The following is an 11582-nucleotide window of genomic DNA, read 5'->3' as shown; positions in this document are numbered from 1 at the left end:
AAGATCCTTTTTGACAAAGTAAAGTGGGCATAGTTTTTTACATGTCACTTGTCCTGGAAAAGCTGTAACACTGGGCAGTATCCACCACTGCCTGTATGCTAGCAGGGCCCACTGCTAGCATAACAGGCAGCTAGCAGTTCCCACAAAACAAGCCAAAGCACTCACTTCCTGAGTAGGGCAGGTCAGTGGACCTCACAGAAGGGAGTTCTGCTGACCTGTCTTATTCTGGAAGAGAGAATTTTGACTCACTTCCCTGGTTGCTTTAAGAAACTCTAGTGATGGGTACCAAAGGTGCAACAAAACAAGTGGAGGTGCAGTGTCAGTATTGCATGCTGCCCATTCTATTTACGTCTATAGAATGCAGTCTGTTTCAGATCTTACCATGTGTGGGAACACACTGAGAAGAAATACCCATCTGAAAAAATGACAAGAGACAAGTTACATCATGGTGATTACATCAAGTCAAAAATGAACTTGAGAATTGAGTTAAGATGAAACAGAGTGGCTGAGAGCACAGAGCAAAGTTTTAAAATTCTAGAAGTTAACTGAAGTACAACTTTAATTCTACTTTGTCTCTTAACATCTACAAAAATAGGCAAAAGCAACACATTTCTTCATAAAATTATTCACTTCTTGAAAATACTTAGTATAATCCAGTAATAAACTTAAGAACAAAAACATAACCCATGGCTGGTACAGTTGGTTTGAACACAACATTTTGCATTTGTCATTATACTGGATTCTGAAATATGCTTGCTATTTTCCCACCCCTCCCTCTCAAGTTGATGGTGAGCCTCCGTTCCAAGTCTTTAACAACACAAACCATATTACACCTATGCATGCACCAGCCAAGTAGTTAATTAGCTTGGTCACTACTACCTACCAGTTACTCCATAGGATTCAGTCCCAATGATTAGCTTCCCACCCATAAAATAACATTCACATTTTAATTCTGATTGTGAGCTGTCACATAGTGAAGTTTCTCTCCCTCCTCCATTTTCCAATGACCTGTAGTAGAGGAAGGGGAAATAACTATGTGATGTTGGCCTATTGCTGCTTAATACTATGGGGGTGAGGAAGATGGATGGGAAACTCGCCATGGGAATGACTGTTCCCATGATAAGAGTAGCATGTAGCCCAGGCATCGGTCAGGAGAAATAGTGTTTTTTTAAAAATAGAGTCTTAAAACTCCTTTGCCAGACTAAACTCTAATGTTGCAGTCAATCCCCGTCATAATTTTCCTTTGGTTCTGCCCTTGATATGGTTGCATTTAATTAAATCTCCTTGTTTTAACAAAAAATGAAGTGCTGTACAAAACCCTCTTCTATTAGTCCAGCAAAGGTCCTTAAAAGTTTAGATTCTTGCACATCCTTGGGGACCAGCCTAGTTAAACATGATGGATTCAGGGTCTTGATTTGCCATTTGAGCCATATGCCTTAACACGTCCTTTTTGGTTATAATGCCCAAAAGCCTCCTAGGGAAGAAGAGAAGGAAAGAAACAGAAAAAGGTCATTAATCACAAGCCTGTCTAGTACATTTTTTTCAAGTTTGGCTGGAGGCACAACTTCGCTACAATGGACAGAATCATTTTTAAAAATAATCTTTCCCCCTCTCCTTTAATAACCAGGAAATGGGAATTTTAGAAAGTCATGATTTCTACTAATGAACATAAAGGTTACTGAAGGAAACTCACCACAATACATTTATTATTATAAGTATAGTGCTTGCATTCTGTTTTGTTCCACCTTTGGCAAAATGATAAATGTGCCATACTCCCTCCAGTTTCATTCCTGAATGCACTCCCTCAAAGCTGGTCTTGAGCAGGCAAGAACTCATCCCACATGATATCATCTCTCAGAAACCACTTGAAGGAACAGTTTGAGACCTCCAGGCCAAAACAAACTAAGTTCCGTGGAGGCCAGACCACAAAAGAAAATTGTGTGACTTGTAGCCAAAAGCCTCTGAACTGAGACCTGAGTATTGATGGGTCATCTTGAAGGACAGATTTCTTGAAGCAATTAATTATATAATGCACCAGTCCACAAGCTGGAACTCCTGAATACAAAAGGATGTGATCTTTCAAGGATTCTTCTGTTCCACCATTCCTACATGAATGTATTTTTATATGATGAGTTTAATTAATGTTTCTGCCACAGACCATCATGACAACCATGAAAATATCAAGAGCATAGCAGCTCATTAACAAAACAACAGAAATAAGTGGGTTTTTATATTATATGAAATTCTACAAATTTACTGTGACAGCAAAAGCATTTGAATGATCAATGCTAATTATTACAGTCCACTGCTGGAAAGAATGCGATCTTATAGATTACTCCAACACAGATCAAATTATCTATTTTATAGACAATACACAAATGAGGAATGTGATACAAAGTAAAATTCAATGATTCCTTTCTAATGTTCCAATAAAGAGGACAGAAGAAAAAATAAGGTAGAACTTCCACTATCACAAGAGCCATAGCTTTAAAAAAAATCACAGTGTGTCTTGTTTAACAGTATAAAGTAAGATCGACTTCCTGAATTAACTGTAAATAATTTCAAACATACTTTTAAAGTATCAACAATTTATAATACAAGTATGAAAGCCTGGAGTGCCACTAATTGTCTCCTTTATCACAGATACAGTACTGAGCAGCAAGAAGTAAGTGTTTTCAGTGATGGTGCCCTACCTATGAAACCATCTGCTTCGAAAAGCTTGCCTAGTTCCAACCCAGGCATTGTAATCGGTCGGAAGTTATTTTTTTAAATTGATTTTATTCATTTATTCAAAATGATGAAGGGTAGTATAAAAATAGTTTCAATAAATAAATCATCTTAAGTATCCATATTTGGTATCTTAACTATAACCTGAGGTTACTTTGACTAGAATTAGACAGCTGAGCCCAATATTCCACTGAAAACCCACACAGTTGTGGGTACAACTGTGTCCAATATGTACAAACGTATTGGAATAAAAGAAAATCAGGAATATTTAAACAAGCTGATTGCTCTTATTGTTTACTGATTGCATTTACTAATTGTTCTAAAAAGCTATTTTTATAGTTGCCCTTTGTCCAACAGTTGCGTTTCTTTTCAATAAAATTGGGAAGCTATAGTGAAGTTCCATCAATGCGTACATGATTATAACATTCAGTACATTATCTCTCTCACACACAAGCCTCATATATTTAAATGGGTTGAAGATCCTCATAACTGCACTGGCCATTTCTCCTTGGGGACCAGGCAACATGGCAGGAAGTGTAGGCATGTAGAGTTGAGACAGGTGTCTGCATGAAGTGAGCTGTGCCACCCACTTTGATTCCCCTCACAGAAACTGAGCATATGCAAACATCCCATGCTTGTGATTTTTTGAACTGCTATAGATGCTCTATACAGATATTCTAGAATAGTGCAATTGTATAATGTAATTTCAAATCAAGTACATTCTTCAGCAAATGTATTAAAAATACATCCCTGATTTGTTTCTGGTGTGTGGGTGTGGGTGTGCCTTTAATTTGGGAAATATTTAGATCTATTTCCTGGCTTTCTCACTGGCTCAGGAAGTAGACAGTCTGTTTCTAGATAAGTTCACACACCGGCAGTCTAAGGTGAAAAACGTATGAATCTCTCAACAGTTTCCACCGTTTCAGAAAAGTATATGCTATTGGACTTTGATATCACTCTTTTAATACCATCTTGCCTTCCATTTCAACTGTGAAATAATCACCCAACCTTGAAAATGTTCTTGATAACAACCAGTGCTTCCACCACTGAAGCTTGGCCTGCAACGTGGCTTCGGACTGTTTAGAATCCAATTTGAGCTTCTGAGGGACATACTCTGAATTCCTCACAAGGTCACTGTTTCACTTGAGTTAGCTTCTGTCTCTTATTTTTAATTCCTCACCTTCCTGCAGACTCCCAAGTCAAATGCACTCTCAGTTTCTGGAAAAATAAACCTCCGCTGGTTAATTCCCTTCATGTGTCATTCACTTTGGGATTTTCATAAGCGCTTTAGGCGTGTTTAAATCTAGCTGGAAGCTCAAAACACAAGCAAAACATTTGCTAACAATGACATTCTGCTGGCACTCCCACGCAGCAGCAAAATATTGGTTTCTCCACTAGATTAAATTTAATAGATATTTGGTAGCCACTCTAGCTACAGTTTAATGACATATATTCTGAATGCTGCTCTCCAGTCAGTAGGGGAAAAAGAGGTGGGTGGCCATGAGTTTAAAGGAGACAACACACACAGTTTCAAAGGTACTAGTGAAAAAGATGTGGAAGAAGAGGGGAAAACACTGCGAAAAGGCTATGAGGAGAAGAAGAGGCTGGCTCTGGTGCTATAAAATATGAAAGGAGGTTTTCTTTATTTTCCTTATCCAAAATGAAAAAATTCCAAAAACTTTCAACTAAACTTGTACAAACGCTCAACGTTTCAGATCTGGAGATCTTTCATCAGGAGCTGTACAACAAAATGAATTTCTCTTTTAAGCAGTTACCAATTTAAAACCTTTTAGGTATTTTTAAGGACCGTATTTGTATTCGTTCTGCCTTGAGCAATCTGCCTCATTTGTCTGCCTTGAAATTTGCATATGTTTACTGATCCACTCACTTGTCTTTACATTTGTGCATCTTTATTCACTCAGATCCTGTTCAGACAACACAGTAAGCCAGGGTGGTTAAGCATTTTGAGCTAAACATTACTGCTTCGTGTTTCAGGCGAACCATGACTTAGCGTGACATATGAATCATTCCTAATCATGGTGACTACGTAACCACAGTTTAAACACGCTCACTAACTATTTGGTGCAAAAGGGTCAGCAGCCTAACCATAGCTTAGCGTGTTGTCTGAACAGACCCCTCAGTCTTCATGCTGCCTTGTAGTTTGCATATGTTTACCCACTCAGTCCTCATTCTGCCTTCAAATATGTGTATGTTTAGCGATCTCACTCACTGCTCTGTAACCCTCATGTACATCTGACAGCAAGCAACAGAGACCAGAGGAGGAAAACAGCAAGCACAAAGGTGAGGGTGGGGAGCCAAAAGTGACTGGTGAATGCAGGAAAGAAGGAGCTTTAGAGGCAAGTGCCATTACTTCAGTAGAACATGAAGCAGCTTTTTTTAAAAAAAGATGTTCACTAGCAAAGAAAGTGGGGAAGTGCTGTATGAAATTGACAAGGATATTGACAAGAGGGGGATCTGGCTACAATGGTATCCAAGACCCCTAAAATAAAAATTAAAGTTTGTGAACACGCTCCTGCATTAGAAATTAACATTCCTTTGGAGATCTGATGCAGGAGGTGGGGGAGTTTCCCTAAAGAGCTGCGAAGCCCAGCAGACCAATTCCAGAAAGTGTGCTGATGTAAAGAATGAGGAAATGAAGTTTTCTGCCACAAAGGTCCCTGGGATACATCCTGGCAATAGCCAGGAGAAATGAGGGGGAGAAACAAGCCATGGCAAGAAGCCAAGCATTTCATTTCAGACTTTGAAGCTCTGGGAAGGAAACTGAAGAACTTTGGGGCCCAGGTAGTTTTCTCATCCATCCTCCCGGTTCTTGGAAGAGGATTAGAAAGGGAAAGAAAAATACTCCGGATGAACGACTGGCTACGAAGGTGGTGCCGACGTGAGAGTTTTGGATTCTGGGACCACGGGCTACGCTACTTGGAACATGACTGCTGGTAAGGGATGGGTTGCACCTCACAAGGGTTGGAAAGAATGTGTTCGGCCACACCGTGAAGAACTTTATCAGGAGGGCTTTAAACTGAATCTTACGGGGGTGGGAGACGTAAATCTCGAGGTAACAATGGATGAAGGCCAAGGCACCACAGTACAGAGAACAGCTCCAATAGTGCCCCAAAATAGTGTCTGCAACAATGTAGGAAAAAAGCCAGACTATAAAACACATGGTCTTCGATGTCTATATACTAATGCCCAGAGCATGGGAAACAAACAGAACGAACTTGAACTCTTATTACATGAAGGCAAATACGACTTGATAGGTATAACTGAAACTTGGTGGAATGACTCCCATGACTGGAATATAGCAATTGAAGAATATAACTTGTTCAAAAAGAACAGAAGAAATAGAAAGGGAGGTGGAGTTGCACTATATGTTAAAAATACCTATCCCTGCACAGAAATACAGGCGGATCAGACTGGCAGCCCCATTGAGAGCATCTGGATTAAAATAAATGGGGCAAGGAATAAAAAGAACATGATAATCAGAGTCTACTACCGACCACCCAATCAAGGAGAAGACGAGGATGAAACTTTTGAGAAACAAATTGCCAGTGTTTCAAGGAAGCGTGATGTAGTAGTGATGGGGGACTTCAATTACCCTGATATCTGTTGGGAGACCAATACTGCCAAAAGCGGCCCTTCCAAGAAATTCCTGACATGTGTGGGTGATAACTTTCTCCTACAGAAAGTGGAGGAAGGAACTAGAGGATCGGCAATCCTTGACTTGATATTGACCAATAGGGATGACTTAGTGGATAAAGTGGCAGTTACGGGAACTCTGGGGGAAAGTGACCATGTCATACTTGAATTCTTGATTATGAAGGAGACAAAAGTTGAGTGTAGGCATACACGTACTCTGGATTTTAAGAAAGCTGATTTTAATAACCTAAGAACTATGATAAGTAAGGACCCATGGCAAATGAGCCTAATGAGAAAAGGAGTGCAGGATGGGTGGGAATATTTAAAAAAGGAAATTTTAAAGGCACAGTTACAAACAATTCCAACAAGGAGAAAAGATAGAAGACAACAGAGGAAACCAATGTGGCTCCACAAAAAGCTTAGAGATGACCTGAAAACAAAAAGGGATACATATAGGAAGTGGAAGGAAGGCCAGGCTACAAAAGAAGAGTACAGACAAGTGGCGCAGAAGTGCCGAAATGGCATCAGGAAGGCTAAAGCTCAGAATGAGCTGAGATTAGCGAGGGATGCTAAAAGCAATAAAAAGGCTTTTTTCAGATTTGTGTGTATTAAAAGACAGAGGAAAGAAATGGTGGTTCAACTGCTTAATGAGGATGGCAAATTGATAACAGATGACAAAGAAAAGGCTGAAATGCTCAATTCCTACTTTGCCTCAGTCTTCTTCCAAAAGCGGGTCTATGACCCCCCTGGAAAAAGTGAAGCAGAAATTGAGGGGGCAGGATTACAGTTTGAGATTGATAAATAAATGGTCAAAGAACACCTAATTTCCTTGAATGAGTTCAAATCTCCAGGGCCCGATGAACTACATCCTAGAGTAATGAAGGAGCTAGCGGAAGAACTCTCAGAACCTTTGTCTATTATCTCTGCAAAATCATGGAAGATGGGTGAGGTGCCGGACGACTGGAGGAGGGCTAACGTTGTCCCTATCTTCAAAAAGGGCAAAATGGAGGAACCTGGGAACTACAGATCAGTCAGTCTGACATCCATCCCTGGGAAAATTCTGGAGCAGATTATAAAGAAGTCAGTCTGTAAACACCTTGAAATCAATGCGGTGATCACTAGAAGCCAATATGGATTTGTCAAGAACAAGTCCTGTCAGACAAATTTGATCTCATTTTTTGATAAGGTAACCTCCCTTGTGGACCGTGGGAATGCTGTGGATGTCATATATCTTGACTTCAGCAAAGCTTTTGACAAAGTACCACATGACATTCTGATTAATAAACTAGCTAAAAGTGGGCTAGATGGAACAACCATTAGGTGGATTCACAGTTGGCTACAGAATCGGACTCAAAGAGTACTTATCAATGGAACCTTCTCAAACTGGGGAGAGGCAACGAGTGGGGTACCGCAGGGCTCAGTCCTGGGCCCAGTGCTCTTCAACATTTTTATTAATGATTTGGATGAGGAGGTACAGGGAACGCTTATCAAATTTGCAGATGACACCAAATTGGGTGGGATAGCTAATACCCTAGAAGACAGAAACAAACTTCAAAGTGATCTTGATAGGCTGGAGTGCTGGGCTGAAATCAACAGAATGAAATTTAATAGGGATAAATGCCAAGTTCTACATCTAGGAAATAGAAACCAAATGCACAGTTACAAGATCCTCCCAGAGTTCAGGACACGGAATAACGGGCTCAAGTTAAAGGAAGCCAGATTCCAGCTGGACATCAGGAAAAACTTCCTGACTGTTAGAGCCGTACGACAATGGAATCAGTTGCCTGGTGAAGTTGTGGGCTCTCCCACACTAGAGGCCCTCAAGAGGCAGCTGGACAACCATCTGTCAGGGATGCTTTAGGGTGGATTCCTGCATTGAGCAGGGGGTTGGACTCGATGGCCTTGCAGGCCCCTTCCAACTCTGTGATTCTAAGATGGGGGATACTTGGCTCAGCAATACTACAAATGAGAAGGATCTTGGAATTGTTGTAGATCACAAGCTGAATATGAGCCAACAGTGCGATATGGCTGCAAGAAAGGCAAATGCTATTTGGGGCTGCATTAATAGAAGTATAGCTTCCAAATCACATGAGGTACTGGTTCCTCTCTATTCGGCCCTGCTTAGGCCTCATTGCATCCAGTTCTGGGCTCCACAATTCAAGAAGGACGCAGACAAGCTGGAGCGTGTTCAGAGGAGGGCAACCAGGATGATCAGTGGTCTGGAAACAAAGCCCTATGAAGAGAGACTGAAAGAACTGGGCATGTTTAGCCTGGAGAAGAGAAGATTGAGGGGAGAGATGATAGCACTTTTCAAATACTTAGAAGGTTGTCACACAAAGAAGGGCCAGGATCTCTTCTCGATAATCCCAGAGTGCAGGACATGGAATAATGGGCTCAAATTAAAGGAAGCCAGATTCCAGCTGGACATCAGGAAAAACGTCCTGACTGTTAGAGCAGTACGACAATGGAATCAGTTACCTAGGGAGGTTGTGGGCTCTCCCACACTAGAGGCATTCAAGAGGCAGCTGGACAGCCATCTGTCAGGGATGCTTTAGGGTGGATTCCTGCATTGAGCAGGGGGTTGGACTCGATGGCCTTGTAGGCCCCTTCCAACTCTGCTATTCTATGATTCTATGAAGCAGGTGATCATCGGCCAGGAATAATGGACAAGTCACCCAGTGTTTTATTCTCAGGGTGGCTTAGTGTGACGTGAGTGAGAAGCAGCAAACAGGAATCAGGATGGAGGTCCCAGCTCACATCTTCTTTGAAATGTGTTGTGTAGAAATGAGTCACCCACCCACTTCTCTATCACACAAGGGCAGGTGGTGCTCAAAACATGAACAGGAATTCAACTACAGCCAATGTCCTTTGTGTTTCAACTCTAGGTCCAAGGAAGTATTAATTCAGTCTTACATTTTTTTTTTACAAGTCACTGTATTATGATTATATCAAGTCTTGTGTTGCTGCTTTCAATATTCTCAGATGTGTTCACTTCTTTATCCCTGTGTATCCTCACCTACCTCTTAGGAACATAGGAAGTCTATCTGGCCTGGTATAATCGACACTGACTGGAAGTGGCTCCTCATTAGGGATTATGAGAATTTTGTTTTTTGTCTGCAAAACATGCAAGCATGCCCAACTCGAAGCTCCAAACACGAGGGCAAGCATATGTCCACTGAGAATATTCCCAAATTGTTGAACGTTTGTTCACATTTGTCTCGTTCCAGATTCCCACTTTGATTTGCACAAATATCTTAATTTTTGCACATATCCTCGTACAACTGAATCAGATTTGGTCTATGAAGGAAATCAGCAAAAAATTGGGGAGATTTGTGGAAATCTCCCATTCAATCACTGCTAATTTTGTGCAAGTTTCCCATTTCTGCAAAGCAAGCAGCAATAGCAACTCGTCTCATGCTCAATTGGAATTGAGCATGAGACGAATGGCGAGACAATCTTCGGAGAATCCAGCAATCTCAAACATCATTCAATCGCCCATCCCTACTCTCCAGGGTTTCAGGCAGAAATTTGTCCAGCTGCACCCAGAGATGCTGGGATTGAAACTGAAATCTTCTGCATGGCCCTTCTCTTAGCTCTTCCCCCAACTATTTCTAAAAGTACATTTGTCTGTAGAAAACTGAACATTTTGCTGCTTGTTATCCCCTCCCACCAGGCAGATATATATTTTTTCTGACATAACGGGCATAAGCCAGCCAAAGCTAAGCACTATTAAGCCTCAGGAATTTCAAGGGGAGAGATTTAAACACATGCTTAAATCCATCCCAAAATGCTTAACTTTGGACAGGTCATATCTGATAACATGAGACAAGTTATTAGAAGTAAGCCCTTTGGACACATATCTATCAGTGTGATAAGGAGCACCCCAGAAAAACAAATAAGCAAAATGTTCAACTTGTCTAACAAGTCATTCAACTTGTCTAACAGCTAAGAAGGAGGAAAAAGTGTTGCTTCTCCCTTGCAGATTATGACCTCCACAGCTCCCACCATAAAAAACAGGACACATCAAATGGTTTCCTTCAGCGCCTAAGTCTGAAGACTCAAGACAATTAGTTATTTTTCAGGGCAGAAAATTTTTCAGGGTACTATCCAACAACGCCTGCATGGCCATGGGACCCACTGCTAGTGCAATGGGAGCTGGCAGTTCCTAAAGCAACTGGAAACAAGTGGAAACAGTCATTTCCGGAATAAGCAGGACAGCGGAGTTTGCAGAAGGGAGCTCTGCTGACCTGTCCTGATCTGGAAACAAGTGTTGCTTGAAGAAGCACTAGCTCCGTCTTATACCAGCAGTGGGTCCCACTGGCACAAGAGAATGAGCGAGAGCACAGTAGCAGTATTGGATATTGCCTTCAGCCAGCAAATAGTGGGAATCACATTTGGATATCTGAAGTGGGTCACTGAAGTGGACTCTTCTGCAATTGCTGATTGGACAAGCTATGAAAATTGTTGAACAAACAAGACAGATTTTGTCAATGTCAACATTCTAGCTCCAGTCCTTTTTTCTGCCCATATGCATGTATCTTACAACTTACCCACTGCGTGTGACTAGACATTGCCTGAGTCCAAGTTTTCGGAAAATGTCTACTACTGTTTCCATTGGTGTGTGGTCTGTGACAGTGAACGGGCTCAGATTGAGAATGCGCCGGAGCATTAGCAGGTTAGGGCTATTTGCAGGGACTTCTGGCGGGTCTTCAGTGAAATATACAATAGAATTGCTGACTACTCCATCTTGACGCTGCCTTGCATTTTCTGTGTGACAAAGGAATAAGGCAAAGTACACTCAAATAAATGATGCTACAGACTTTTTTTTTAGAAAAGAAAAATATATAATCCTGATGGCCCTTTAAACTTCTGTAGATTGTACATACCATTAGTAATGGTACTGTTACTCAGCACATAGCATATTCAGGCAAATGCCAGGACTGGTAGGCTCAGCCCTGACAGCCAAACCATGGTTTGACCATTATATCCAAACTATGCCTATGGCTATTTGTGTCATGACACTTGAACAGTGACTATTTTTAATAATCACTGAATATTAAGGGTGAGCTGAATTAGCTTAATAACCCCATTTTAAGAACATAAGAACAGCCATACTAGATCATCTAGTTCAGCATTCTGTTCACACAGTGGCCAACTGGCTGTTGGCCAAGAACCCACAAGCAGGACATTGGTGCAACATC

The 11582-nt window shown here is 41.2% G+C and overlaps 1 protein-coding gene across 1 annotated transcript in view; it reads right to left on the bottom strand.

Moving 5' to 3' along the window:
- Nucleotides 1-679: 679 nt before the first annotated feature.
- The window catches only part of CLCN4 (chloride voltage-gated channel 4), a 49109-nt gene continuing 38206 nt past the window's right edge, over nt 680-11582 (bottom strand). Inside the window, exons 11-12 of the mRNA XM_063126367.1 lie at nt 10932-11148; nt 680-1474 (exon numbers count right to left, since the gene is read on the bottom strand). Coding sequence (XP_062982437.1) covers nt 1384-1474; nt 10932-11148 — 308 coding nt within the window. The 3' untranslated portion in view covers nt 680-1383. The remainder of the gene's footprint in view (nt 1475-10931; nt 11149-11582) is intronic.

Source organism: Elgaria multicarinata, chromosome 5 (genome assembly GCF_023053635.1).
Source record: "Elgaria multicarinata webbii isolate HBS135686 ecotype San Diego chromosome 5, rElgMul1.1.pri, whole genome shotgun sequence".
NCBI classification, from domain to species: domain Eukaryota; kingdom Metazoa; phylum Chordata; class Lepidosauria; order Squamata; family Anguidae; genus Elgaria; species Elgaria multicarinata.
Note: the sequence above shows the minus strand (reverse complement) of the source record. Positions and strands in the feature narration are given on the sequence as shown.